Genomic DNA, 15,259 nt, shown 5'->3' on the forward strand with positions numbered 1-15,259 from the left:
TTTTGTAGCTCAGTAAGGTCAATATTAACTGAAAATATAGCGATCAAAGTCTAGATTTTCTGCTGAAGAAAGATGAAGCAGAGAACTTTAAACTGAGAGCCCCCTCTGGTGGTGATCAACATTAATGACAAAGAAACAAAGGTCTGGTCTAATTTTTTATAAAAGCTTTAAGAAAATTAAGCATGTAAAAGGATTTTAAAAGTATTGCTGTACATTTGACACATTCACACAAGGAAAAAAAATTCACATAAAATTCACACCTGGCCACTTTAGATATTCGGGACCATTTGAAAGCATGCCACAAGTTTTAGATTTGCAGCCAGAGCAGCAGTTCAGATAAGCTATACAAATAAAGCTATAAAAATAACTATAGACAGTCAAGATTTCAGTCAGCCAACATCCCAAATAGTGTATTTATGATGTAAAAAAGTGATTAGGGTTGCATTAGAGTAGTCATACAGACTGAAACTCATACCGAGTAAATAAGCCTGATCTGGTTCACTTTACTGAAGAGCAGGTCCTTTTCCAAGACTGAACTGCCATTTTGTGTGAGGGCTAGCTTTTAAATTCAAACTTGTAGCATGCTTTAGAAAAAGAGTCAGTTAAAGTATTCACGATTTCAGTTGGTAAAACATGCCAACCACTGATTTGGTCCTTGGTGTTACAACTGTACATTGTGCCAAAAGTCTTCTCATACGGTGAGCTGCTTTGCAATATCCGTCACCACTGAAGACTTGAGCTGCGCGATGGTGGCAATCCTCATCTGCTTGGAAGTGGAGTACTTTTCTTTAATGGCCTGGAATAAGAGAAAATTATTGGGTTAGAAGTAAATCCAAATTAAGGATTAATCCTTTTCAAGTACACAAATGTTGACACTTAAGTTTTGTTTGTTTTACACTTACCATTTGTTTGGTCATACCGTTGTTCACCTTCAGTACATTCTTGGCAATGTGTGCCATCACAGGAATCAAACTCTCTGCCGTGTATTCCATGTAGTGCTGCAGAGTCACGTCCTGAGAACAGACAATACACAGATGTCCTTCAGAAAAGCATTTCATCCACTTGACAGTAAATGCTCCATGACCATTTTATGACTGAGGCAACCATTTTTAAACACCCCACTTTGCACACTTTTGTAGCAAATGTAGCCTTGAAATACACATATTGGCCAATATTTAAATAGATGATATGCCACCTTTTAATATTTTGAAGATGCAATTATTAGTTTAGTCTTGTAAAAGTTTCAAAAGAGGGTCGAAAGTGTTATTTTAGCATATTGAACTAATGCATTTTGCTCTATTGGAAATATTTCTCCTCATTTAATAGACAGTTATTTTAACAGTATACTATAATCTAAACTGTATAAACCATCTGTTCATTTGTCACACGTAATGATATTTTCCTCATCTGATACAGACGTATTTAGGAAGAGGTTAACTCACCCATTCGCCAGCGTCCAAGACCTTGAGACTGAGAGCCAGAGAAGCACTTGCAACAATGGAAGGTGGCATGTGAACCATCTCGTAGTCGACCATGGTGAGCTCCAGGAGGTATTTAGCCAGGGTGTGCTGCTCAGCTGTTGCCTGAGGAGAGACATTGACAAGATCAGCAACTTCACTGGCTCCCCGTCAAATCCCGTATAGTTTTTAAGATTCTGCTCCTCGCCTTTAAGGACATCCATAACCTAACTACTCTGTACCTCTCCAACCTCCTGCACATCAACACACCCATCCGAACACTCAGATCTTCTGCTTCCCTCAACCTCACTGCACCGCCCTTCCGTTTAACCACCATGGGGTCTAGAGGCTTCAGCCGCTCTGCACCCCGCCTCTGGAACTCCCTCCCACCTGAAATCCGCAACACTAACTCTGTCCCCATTTTCAAATCACACCTCAAAACATATCTCTTCACACTCGCATATCCACCCTGATCATTATCCATGACACATCCTGTTTTTATTTATTTGGTTATTATTTGATTGATTTATATACTGCATTGTCATTGTCTTGTTTATGTTTCTTATGCTGGTGTTATCTATTGTGTATCTTGTTTTTTATGTGTTTGTACGGCGACCTTGAGAGCCTTGAAAGGCGCCTATATAAAATAAATGAATTATTATTATTATTATTATCAACAAATTGAAGATCTCAAAGCAGAGAATTAGTCTTGTTTGCTGTTAAAAATGATACAAACCTCGTAAACCTTTGACGCTCTTCTGAGGAACTGCAGGGGAAGAGGGCGGCCCAGCTGGAACTTGAGCACTCGCAGGATGGCCATCTCCATGTCTCTGATCTCTGCGGTGGTGTAGGCCTTGTCGGTTACGTCGGCAAAGTCTGAGATCTCGGGGGGGTACATCTCCTCGTATTTGGACGCCAGGAACATGGCAGTCACGCCGACCAGCTGCAGCTGCTTCTTGGGGACTGGGTTGTCCTGTTGGAGGTGCAATCACAGGACTTTAGACACAAGGATTTATACTGTTTTTCATCAATATATTATAAGTCTCAGATATATGCAAAACATGTCTCTGAAGTGTTTGGCTCGAAATACCAAACAGATCACCCATTGCAGCATCCCATAATCCCCTCTGTTTCAGCCCCGTTTCCAAAGTGCTGATCAGGGCTTGACATTAAGGACTGCCCGATGGCCCGGGGCCATCTAGTATTTAGCTCGGGCAATGAAGCCTCACCTGCTGGTTGCCCGATCGGGCGATGTATTATGCCAGTATCATGCAGCTCGCGGATCCAGTAATGAGTGACCCGACAGTAAAACTAAGCATATCTATAACTATTTTAGGTAGTTTGAGAGGTAATTAAAATAGCTACGTGTGATATTCTAACCTGAAGTGTGTGTTTTGTTCCGCTCACCGCTGCATGTGATCATGCAGCGCTGCGTGTCGACTTGTCAGCAGCAGCTGATCTCTCTCTCCCGTCAGATTAGACTTCACTCGCGTTTATGTCCATATCGATCAGATCCAGCTAATGATATGACTACCTGCTTATTAAAAGACACCTAAACAATAAGTGTCGCTATGCAACTGGGTGAGGCCACAAAGTATAGCGCAGCATTATGCATTTGTTTAGATGCCCACCGGAACCCCGAGGCATTACCAACAGATTAACACACAATCAACCCATACAGGACATCTCTTTCTCCACATTAAGTGTTAGAGATTAGAATTGACTATTCTTGTCTGTCACATACTCTTCTTGTTTGTCACATAAGTGGCGCAACTGAAGCGGTATTGAGCTAAAGGGAAATTATTTTGACCGAAGAGATTTAGATTTGCCGGCTAACGGGAACTCTGACGTGGCCATTTTGTGTGCTTTGCGGATGCGCTCGGCTCCTCTCGACTGCTGCTCGGGTCTGCTCGGTCAGCTTCCGGATGAGGAGGCATTCGTTCGAACAACTTACAGTAGATAATAGGGATGTAACGATATACCGAATATCGCGGTATCGCGGTAAATAAATTTCCCAATACCGTCGTGAGACTGACAAAATCTACCGCGATTTTTAAAAAATAATAATTTTTAAAAAATTTTTTTTTTTTTTTAAACACTTTTTTTTTTTTAAACCTTTATTTAACCAGGTGGTCCCATTGAGATCATGGATCTCTTTTTCAAGAGAGACCTGTCCAACATGGCAGCAAGTAGGTTACAACATGAAAATAAAACAACAGATAACACAAAAGGACATCGTATTTACAGGGCTACATTTACACACCTAGAGACATTGACAAGTACCAACCATATAGTTATATCTCGCCATGTCAATAAGCCTGGCGTTAGACTTTTTCGCTGTCCGTCATTTTGACAGACAGGATCGTAAAATATCCGTCATAATCCCGTATTACCCGTCGGGTCTGAACAGTTCACGATAGAGCATGCTCGTGAACTGTCAACGGGGGGTGGGGGGGGGGCGGTGTTATGCCGTGTGTGCATGCACCTCGCGGGACGCGCACAGCGTGAAGCAAAACCTCCCAGACATGTTTTGATCTGTACGGCAAAGTACGGTTTGGGAACTATATCATTTCCTTTTGGAGGGCATGCATAACACGGCATAACACCAGAGCCTCGCTGCGGGGAAACGTTGGCGCTGTTCCGAGTTTGTTCTAATCTGTCAAAATGACAGACTGCTTTCAGATTTTTCCGTCATTGTTAAATAAAATATTCGGTTAACGCGACCACTGGTGTCCCACTAACATCAGTACCAAGCGAGAGAGTTGTTTCCAGAGCAGGGGATATTGTAAATGCCCAAACACCCCAGCTTATAAATACCTGGAAATGTGGACATTCTCATATTCCTAAAAACCTGTCTGATGATGCTGAGTGAGTGACTAGTGAGTTTGAGTTGAGTTACTTGAAAAACTAAAGTGAAACTTGATTTATTTTATTGCAGGGTCTGATTATTAAATGTCCTTGTTTATTTGTGAGATGCAGTGGCATAAAGAAAATGCTTACTTTGTTGGGTAGTACCAGTAGGTACAAAAACACTGGTTTTCTTGTTCCAGTCTGTTACTGTCACTTTGTTTTTGACACTTTAAAATACTGCTATCCTACAAAAAGGCTGTAAAAATCAGATTTATTATGTAATAAAGAAATATTTTCCGAATAAAAAAATGTTTTATTGAAAAAAAAAAATTTATGATTTTTTTTTCTTCCCTTTATTATTCAATATCGCGATAAATACCGTACCGTGGACTTGTTATCGCGATATTATCGTACCGTGAGTTTTTGGTATCGTTACATCCCTAGTAGATAACATTAGAAACATTTTAACAGGGGCCATAATAGTGTAAATAACATTTGTTTTGGCAGTTATAACTGAATGTAATGTTTTCTACTTTTTTAAATCTGGGAAGGCATTTGCCTTCATCAAATGGAAAGTGTCTTGACCAACAACTTAAGTATTTCTTATAGCTATGCAGGGCATGCAAGCGAGCAAACACAAACAAGAACAAACAAACAATTGAAATTAAGAATAAAATTGAACAATATAATATTGTGGTGGTTCATCTTATAATTCAGTCTAGAGAATGCACCAGACAGCATCTAAGGCCTGCAGAAATTTAAATGTTCTAGGGGGAGGCCCCCCAAACCCTTCGTGGGTCATTTCGTCCGCGCGCATTTTTCAGGGCAATCTCTATTGGGCTCAGGGCCATCTGTAAATTAGCTTAGATGGGACACAGGGCCATCTCCCAAAATCCTTAATGTCATGCACTGCTGACTCTCTGTCTGTTACTTTAGAAGAAAATAAGGAGCCACTCCCCACACGCCTCTTGAGAGATATTTGGTTCAAAATAAACAGCGGTGCTCTAGGAGGAGATTCAGGTGATAAGGTGTGGGGGGTTACCTTGGTTGTTGATTGGCTAATGGTTACACGAGCCCAAAAAATCGTTATGACATCAGGAAGTGGCCAAAATCTGATCAGCTCATTTTCAGACAGGTTTTTACAGAAATGGATTAGGACAAAAAGAGAGAATCTTTTTTCCTGAAACTTACAGAATCTCTTTACACATGTTGCTGTATAAAATACATGAAAAAGTGGATTTTGCATAAGAGGTGACCTTTAAGCTAGCCATCTCATGCAAAAAAACAGAACAAGATATACATTTACACACCTGAAGAAAGCGGTCAATTATTCCCACGGTCAGGTACATGGTCTCCTGCAGCAGACGGAACTTGAGGCTCACTTGCACCAACCAGTCAACGAGAATGGCCCGCATGTTCCCAGTCACCTCATGATCCTGCAGATAAGTGGCTCTGACATTCTGCTCCAACTGCAGAGACAAAAACTGGTTAAAATCCAAAAGTAGGGGGGGTGGGGGGGATCTCCAATGCATATAGCCAGTTGAAGAATAATCATTCGCTTGCCTCGAGCTGACGCAGGTACTTGTAGATTTCCTTCACATATTTGCTGCAGAGCATGGGGTTTTCGTAGTCATCTGCATCTACATCCCTGACAGCGGTGTGAAGAATGACATCTGAGAAGGCTTGGCAGAGGTCTGCAGGGGCACAGCCAGAAGTCTCCAGAGTTGGGGAGGCTGGTTCAGGGATAACCTGGAATGGTGGAATTGCCAACATTAGAACCACACCCGGCAGCCATTTTTGTTTGAGCAGATAGCTGCTGGGATTCACTCACCTGGACTTCTGGCTCAGGTTCAACAGGAACCACAGTTTTTGGTTTGGGCTGTTCAACAACAGCAACTGCTTTTTCAACTTTGGTGACTTTGATCTTCTTTGTGGCCCCTGTCTTGACAGCCTAAAAGGAAAAAGATGGATTAAAGTCAGAACTGTGCTGGCCACCATTTCATAGCTTGCGGCAACCACTCTGGATTAATTGTGTACAACTGAATTGCTGAGTAGGTTATCTATAATAGGACACTGTCAATTTACATGCTGGGCAGACATTTAGTATATTATAGAAGTTTGTAAAAATGCTTTTACATGGTCAATCTTTCAGAACTTGGGTGAACCCCTTCTAAAAAGCAAATGTAATCATGTGCTTCAAGACAACGTTAGCAGGCTTTGCTTGTTGTTACATCAGAGCACAGCTGTAGTCATCTTGCATAATTTAACAGGGTATATGCAGGAATCCTGAAGTCAAATTGAATACCTTTTAAGACCTTTTTAAAGACCCTTTCCATACATTTTAAGACCTCATCGCAACTTTGTGTTCTAACCGGTTACATTGGCAACACACTTTACCTCACATTGATTATATTGATTGTAAGATAGCACAACTAAACAGAGTGCAGACAGACTCCTGAAGCCTCCTCTCCACATGAACTTCAACCTCTCTGTGAAGGTCAGGTTTAATGCAGTATGCTGCTTTGTTGCTTCTGTACTCTGTGCTCTTTCATTCCAGTAAAACTCCTCAGAAACCATTAGAAACCAGTATTTGACCAATAAACAAAACAATTGACAAAACTTTGAACTATGAAATATGTTAAACTTTGGTGAGCTTCAGCGGGGTAATGCCATATAGGGAGCTCCCTCACACATACCCAGGGGTTAAATTGGGCTGGGGCTGTCCGGGGCTAAGCCCTGGCACATAGGACGATGCTCTGACGTCATCACCCTCACACATTTGTCATATGTTTACAAAAAAGGATATATGTGTTAAGACTTTTCTCGTTCTTAAAGTCCATGTAATGTCCAAAATAAATGTTATTCTGTGTTAATAAATCGCTTCATCACTTTCCACTGTTTCATTTGACATATCAACATCAATGATTCTTTCCATAAATACCCCCCAAATAACATGAAATGTGTGCCACTTTCCCGTGTTATTCCGCTCCGGTAGCGAAAAGCTTGCCAGCCATTAACCCAGCTGTGTGACGTCACACGTGGCAAACACCAGCCTCGTCTGGATTGTTTGTTTTGTATCCTTCCGCTATTTTCGCTCAACATATGTGTAACCGGACCTCGCTAAACTTTTTTTATCTAACAATTCATGATGGGGAAGCGATGTGTAGTTGTGAGCTGTGAATGTTTCCTGATTGCTATAAACATTGATCATGGGTGCTGGAAGATTGTGCACAAAACTCGGGTCAGAATTAAGTTACTACAGGTGTTATGCCAGCTTGAGCTAAATGTCACCAGAGTACAGTGAACTTGCCTAGTGATTGAAATATATAAAAGTTGAAGTGAAATAAGTAAGGCCAAAAATGAATTACGTCTGAATATTAGGGGTGCACCGAATGGGAAATTCTTGGCCGAAACCGATACCGAAAATAGGAAACAGTTGGCCGAAAACCGAATGCCGAAAGGCCGAAAATGATTAATAGAAATATATATATATAATGTATACATTTTTTTTACCAATGTTGTTCAGCTACCTGATTTTGGAAAAAGACATGATTATGGCAAAACTTAACTTAAATAATAATCACTATTATGGGTCCATAAAACATTTATTCAGCACTTTTGAATGCATACAGTACATTAATTCCAAGTCAAGTCCATTTTCTTTTCTCTGTAGGATAACTACAACAAAGTGCATTCAGAACAAAGCCAAGGTGCTTTAAAACTGCATAAACATCTAGGCCAGTAGGCCTACAACTAAATAGTGTAAATAAAGACTGTAACAGCCAGGCCTTCAACAACAACAAATGCACCTATAAGTGCATGCATACAAATGTGCAAACTGGATAAATCCAGATGAATGTAACTATTTACAAATGAAATTACAATTCAATTTCAAGAATCGGTAAATAAGGCTGTCTGTCCTCATAATCAAAGTAGTAAACATTGTATAAAGATACATAAAGTGAAAACTGGATACAAAATCCACAATCAATTACAAATTAAATTACAATTTCAAGAATCTGCAAATAAGGTGGTCTGTCCTCATGAGCAATGTAAACAACATTGTATCATTTAGATACCGAAAGTACAATATATTGAACACTGTGCTGCTGTCATTTCCCCCTAATGATAACCTGAGATGGTGAATTATAACTCACAATGAAAATTTTTTCAGGAAAGTGGGTATAGAGTAGACATGTAGAACTAGATAAGCTTATGATAAGCCAGCCTTTTCTACTTATTAAGGAAAAGTGGGAGGTTCTTTTTAATGAACAGTAGTTTTCTGATTTATCAGCCATAAATCTGTTCCTCTTCTCATCAAGCACATGAGAGGCAGCGCTGAACAGTCTCCCGCTGTCAGTGCTTGTGATTTGATCTTACTCCGCATATTTGTCCGGGTGTTTAGTGGTGAAAGTCTTTGCAGTTACACCCCCTCGAGAAATGTCAGCTGAACACGTTTTACAAATCGCGATCCACGCCTCTTCCTCTGATATTTTTAAATATCTCCTAGCGGCAGACAAGTTGGCTGTGAGCCAGCCGCGAGCATGGTCGCGCGCCGTGCTTGTCGCCGCGTTTTGATTACGTCATCACAACAACACGTTAGCTTACCAACGTAACCCTGTTCTCTGACATTCGGTGATATTTTTTCGGTGCTTAAACCCTTTCGGCCGAAAGGGCCTTTTTAACCATTTTCAGCCGATAATTTTCGGCGGCCGAATATTCGGTGCATCCCTACTGAATATCTTTATTATTTTTACCACTTTTAATTATTTGTGGGCTCGCACATGTACCAAAATAGACTAATGTACACTGCAATAAAGATAAAATGTTACAAGTGAAAAATTAACAAAAGAACCCTTTTTTATTTATCAAACAGTAAATTAATACAATCTTACAAATTTGCGATTTGGAAAATGTTGTTATATTTACATGTTTCTTTGGAAAAATAATATTGTAAATGATGTACTTTGTAAATTATTTACATCATGCGAAACCATTTTAACCAGTTCAGCTGCATGACTTATGTCAAATTACAGATTTGGCCATTGAAATCCCTGAAAGCGGCCTCCCGGTTCAGGGTAAGTCTTCCGTATCTCGGTTACAGCACATGCAGGCAGCGGGACTCTGATTTTTGGGCCGAGTACACCCCAGCACCAACGTACAAACTGTCGATAAGCTGTATATCGATACTTCCTAATGTAAAAAAAGTATACAGATTATAAATATATTTGGAGAAAAATAAAATATTATGTAGTACTATTATGTAGCAATGGTTACAAATTGGCTTATAACATGATATTTGTATTTTACTTGTACAAAAATAAATATGAGGTTATACATGACTGCTTGACAGAATCATATAGACCTCTTATATATTTCCTCACATGTGTAGTTGTTTCTTTTCCCAAGCATACATTGAACTTGCATACACAGAACAAATAAAAGCCAAGCTGTTTTTGACTACTTGAAAGAGTTTAATGGTATCTTTAAAAGTGTACCATATCTGTAGCGACTAAAAGTATTATATGAAAGCAAAGCTGCAATAGGGTCAATCAATATTTACTTACTGGTGTAGTGGGCCATCAACTGCTCTGCGTTGTTGTTTGTATTGAAGATACGCTATTTTCAGTGTCCAAACACTGAGACAGCCTTCTCTAAAACCTGGGTGGCTAATAATGCACCTTGGTTTCTCGTCGGTGTCTTCTATCTGGCAGAGTCCTGCACGGGTCTGATTTTCAAGACCCGCTCCCGCCCCGCACCCGTGACGTGCAGTACCGAACCCGCCCCGCTACCCGCACATATTGCCAATTAGTTCCGCAACCCGACCCGACCCGCCGGCACATGATCCGCAACCCGACCCGAACCCGCATATATATAAGCAGTGACAACGTGCAATTATTAACACACGCAGTTGCATATTTGGCTCAAAAAGCGTGGGATGTTGTTTATTTTCTCCATCTAGGTTGACACCAAAAGCCTGCAGACGTTGGATTTCGCTCTTGAGGAAGAGTTATTGAAAATGCTGTATTCTCCGCTATAGAGAGCTTCACCTCAGCCATTCAGAATGTGGTGCGCTCAGCAGCAGATAGATGCACTGCAGAGGTTATGATTATGCTCGGTACCGCGGAGGAGAGGTCTGAGGATTTAAACATTAAACTAAATTATTATTGTTTAAATATATTTATTATGCAACACCCGCAACCGGACCCGCATCATCTTTGTTTTACCCAGAAGCGAACCCGGAAAAAAGCGTTTGAAAAAATACCACCCGCAAATCACCTTTTTTGCGGGTCACCCGTCGGGTACCCGCGGATACCCGACCCGATGCAGGACTCTGCTATCTGGTCAGTAGGTTGCAAACTGTCTATTTGTTCCATCATCTGCCAGATCTCTCTGCAGCATACACATTCATCTGCAGTGGGCATGCTTTCACAGCATTGACATGTACACCTGAATATTGTACATAACATTAAAAAACAAAACAATATCTGCCGGACGTGTGAGGAACAGATGACAAATTAAGATCGACATTTAGTGCAGGTCAAATTAAATAAAACAGAATTTACCATTCAGTATTGCCGACTCGAGTCTCGCCGGCTGCGGAATCCGCTTCTCTTTCACAAGTTTCTGCCTCGTTGTTCGATTGCTGGGCAGGAGGCTCGTACTTATAAGGCAAGATGCCTTGAAGTGAAAGGCTAGCTGGTTCACTCTCTACTTCTGTAACTGAATCCAGATAACCCACCGAATCTGAGCTTGAATGATCGCTGTCGCTGTCTGAAGTTATCGCGTTGCTTGCCATTTGGACTGATTTGATCAAATGGCAATGTTTGCCACGTGTGACGTCACCGCTCGTTTGGGAGTGATCGGGGGCGTACTCGGCAAACTTCGGAACCAACATCGGTTTTTAACGTATATGTCATTTAATTATGACGAAACTTTAAACATTTTTATTTATTTAATTCTGGTCATATCTAAACTACATGTTAAAAAACACCTGTGTTAGATGCATTACATGGCCTTTAATATAGACTATATTTAGGGTCTATATGTGTTGACTTTACTTTAAAATAGCAGATCTCTGTGACCGGATATAGTTTGGCTTAGACCCCGGCCCCACACGGTAAAACGCATACTCAAGGGCAAAAAAGGCTTCCGTTCACACTAGGGATGTGCATCTCCATCACTGAGGCCGATGCGATGTGCATCTCGATACGTTGCCACGATACGATACATTAACGATACATTTGAAACACCAGGCGATGCGATACGATACGATTCACCCCTGTTGCGATACAGTTCGATACGATTTGATTCAACATTATGCGATTCGGGGCGATACGATGCGATTCAACACGATGCAAAAATAATGATACTACAATATGGTACGAAAGAGGATTTTTGTTTTATTCCTTATATGCAGCAAATCATACATTAACAAAAAAGTGCTTTACATATTTGGTACTGCACATCCCATCATGCCGTTTATTTGTTTACCTTTAAAAGCTCTCCAAAGTACAATTGTATAACACCTCAGAGTTAAACAATGTAAGGATGCATTGCTCATGATTAACAATGTGCAAATAACAGCTACCATAGAGCAATGCCCATACAGCTGCCAGCTTGATGTGCTTAACACTCATTCATAGGCTAATTCACCAGTGAGCAGAAAGCAGTGGGTTCTATATGAGCAATAAAGAATACAAATAACCTTTCACAAACAGGTATTTCATAACTGCTTACAGTAAGGAAGACATTTAAATTATTATTGGCCGTCACAGGCTGCTGTAAGCTAAACACCACTCTCTCTGACAGAACACCTCACTGAGTGATTTAACTCATATGTCTAACTTTCAGGTTTCTCTTTTCAGCCGCAGACCCCATGTCGCCTCTTTATGTGCGTCGCTAAGTTCCTCGAACTACTTGTGTACTTTAAAGCGGCTCGGCATCGTTAACAATTTGCGAGTGATTTTTCAAGTTGACCGTCTGTAGTATATAGTGCCGCGCACATATACCATCAGGACGTTACTGATGGGGTGCGGCTGCGGAGTGATACTGTGTGTATGCAAGTCCGCATCTATGTATCATGGCTTTAGACCTGTTAAGTAATAAAGATACCTCATACAAAGGTCCACGGATACCTTATTACTCTCCATGACCTGCGGTCAACTATATAGCATAAAAGACTATTACACCGTCTTTCTTGAACAATCCGATGTGTTGCCAAACGTTTGATTTGTAGGTATTTTTCGGTGCGCTGTGTTTCTCTTTCTCCTCAACTTCCGTGTGTGTTGATAACTGAGACTCTCGGCCTCCGTAGTGGCGAAGCAAATATCAAAGATCGTCTCTGCTGAGCGTTGACAAGATTTTATATGAATGAATCGGTTTTTTACCGATGCAAAGACGCTACGCAATCGATGCATCGCGAGTTCAACCCGGTTCAACCCAAACTGTAGCCGATGTGCACTCTTTCAACCGGTGCACTCGCATCTTGAACGTTTATGCCGGTGCACCGATGCGAATCGGTGAATCTTAACATCTCTAGTTCACACGCATTCGATTCATTAACGTGTCCGTTCACACTAAACCGCTGGAAATGCTGGAAACGATGTAGTACATATGTCAGGCCTGTAAGTGGCGCTGCTGCCGCCTGAAATACACCAAAAGCAGCGAAGAAGACCCCGGAGCATGGTTGCCCTTCTGTTTATTCTCAGCAGTGGACGGCGTGTTCTCCTGCTGTATCTCTCAGGTAGTCCACCAGCAGATGAAAAACACCCACCTCTCCGCCTCTTCCAAGGAACGAGGGGACCGTGCGGCAGTTTCCGTAAAAAAAATGTTCCGCCGGTCAACATGTCCATTAAAGTTTAAATCTTCCGTACAAAATTAGAAAAGTGCCGGTCAGAGGTCTTCTTTGCTATTTATTGAGTTTTTAAAACAAATTGATAACGACTCTGTTCTCTGTATAAGAATATAAGAATATTTAATAAACGGTGCCTGCCTCTCTTTTTCTCCCCCTCTTCTGACAGCCCAGCAGCAGCAGGAGAGGGAGGCGGGCTCTTTCATTGTTATCAGAAAATGATCATATAGGGCACACACGGAGCCGTTGGACCCCCAGAGCGTTGCGTATGCCGGTCTACCCACCTTGGGTCCCGTTACCGTAGTCGTTTATATCCCCCCCCCCACAAACAGAGCGGAGCAAGGCAACGAAACTTAAAATAATAAGCAGCATTTTACGGCGCGCTATGCATGGGGCCGCCTTGTGGGGTTTCCCGACATGTCTTTTCAGTAAATGAAAGGGTGTTTCATGTTGTCGTTGCTGTGAACCTTCTTAATACCTTGGAAAATGCCGTGTAATACTTTTTAATAGCCTTAATTTTCGCTAAATTGATTGATCAACTTTTAATACTTTTTAAGACCCCGCGGACACCCTGATAAAAGGCTTTAGTCTTGAGAAGCATGCAGACATGATTGTATGTAAAGAAAAAAAACATTCCCACGTTGATTTTGATAAAAATGGAAAGTGATTGTTTTCAGTTATTTAGCCCTCAAAGCCTACCAATAATCGTACATGCATGGCTACAATAATTAGCTGAATATTTGCCGTGTTTTTCCAGGTGTTGGCATCATACCTAGATTATAAAATGTTGTAAAAAAATCGTACCTTCTTCTGTACTTCTTTGTTAATTCCAATGTTTTTAATTTCACCGAGAGCCACTCGGGGCTTTGTGGGCCCGGCGACCGTGCAGGCCTTCCCAGCGAGCTGAATTTCAGCATTTCTGGCTGATGGCAAGCGGGTCTGCAGAAGAAGAAAAAACGTTATAGTGCATGCCATTAATTTGTAATTGTTTAAAAGGCTCACGTCGGATTATTTCTATAGAACGCTCTACACAAGAGACAATCCCACAGCTGAGCACGAGGGCATTTAAGAGAAATCATGTAGATATTTAAAAAATCTATAAAAAAATCCAATAAATACACATTTCCTCTATACAGAATTATTGTCAAATAAGAATAATGATAAACATAAAAATACTTACTCTGGTTACTCGGAATGCCATTTCGAAATATACGTCGCTAGAACAGACAGACACACGCAGTCAAAATGGAAAATAATGCGGTGTTTTATCTGAAGTTCAGCGTCCAGTTTGAACCCTCGCTCCCTCTGATTCGCTGAGGGCTACCGCAGTGACGCGTCATAAAACCCGGAAGTAAACTATTTCCGGTTCCTTCCAAATAAATGCAATGCAATTTCTCCAGAGGATTTTGTAAAATAGCTCGAAATAATGTCTGTGGTTGACACACATTTAAGAAACTGATCACGTTTTATTCAGCCGGATAATATCCACATGTCTACCCTACTTTTATAATTTTTGAATCATAACTCTAGTCGCCAGAAGCAAAATGCTAACGTTATGCTATAAACGAACTAAAGCAGGGTCGCTGCTTCAACGTCACACCGACTTAAGATCCATATTCAAAAATACAGATACAACATTTTACAAGTTGAAGCTTTTGTTTTAACAGTTTGCAAGAGCGCAGGTACTTGCTTTCAAGCAGAACAGGGCAAACAAACTTAGCGGGAGTGTAATGACGTAAAACGGCCGGCGAAGTACCTCTTCTGCCGGGGGAGCCCCATGGGACCTATAGGCAAATATGGGCGTTACAAAAGCTGCACCGCATTTCGAGTCGGTTGTGATTTATAAACGGAAACCGGCGTAGGAAGTGCACTATCCTCGCTGGTACGCAATGTTTGGTGAATCGGAAAGTGGCGGAAAATGTATGGACCTATTTTTCGGATTTCTAATACATAAGCAACCTTCCCACGTGAATCCTACGCACGGCGTTATAAATGAGGCCCCAGAGCCCTAGGGAGATTTCTCTCTAGGGCTCTGGTACCGACCATACCGACACCCATATCTACGAAAATATCTGGATGGCCTATCTCCCTGTTAGCC

The 15,259-nt window shown here is 41.2% G+C and overlaps 1 protein-coding gene across 1 annotated transcript; it reads right to left on the reverse strand.

Moving 5' to 3' along the window:
- Positions 1-142: 142 nt before the first annotated feature.
- LOC307025850 (G2/mitotic-specific cyclin-B1-like) lies at positions 143-14,499 on the reverse strand. Its single transcript, XM_079660800.1, has 9 exons — positions 14,342-14,499; positions 13,966-14,100; positions 6,139-6,258; positions 5,871-6,056; positions 5,618-5,776; positions 2,194-2,430; positions 1,443-1,583; positions 903-1,013; positions 143-796 (listed from the first exon to the last, which is right to left on the reverse strand). Exons 1-9 carry the CDS (start codon positions 14,360-14,362, stop codon positions 692-694), a joined length of 1,215 nt encoding a protein of 404 aa, XP_079516926.1. The 5' UTR covers positions 14,363-14,499; the 3' UTR covers positions 143-691.
- Positions 14,500-15,259: the final 760 nt, after the last annotated feature.

This window comes from Notothenia rossii (assembly GCF_949606895.1).
Source record: "Notothenia rossii genome assembly, chromosome: 11".
In the NCBI taxonomy this organism is placed as follows: domain Eukaryota; kingdom Metazoa; phylum Chordata; class Actinopteri; order Perciformes; family Nototheniidae; genus Notothenia; species Notothenia rossii.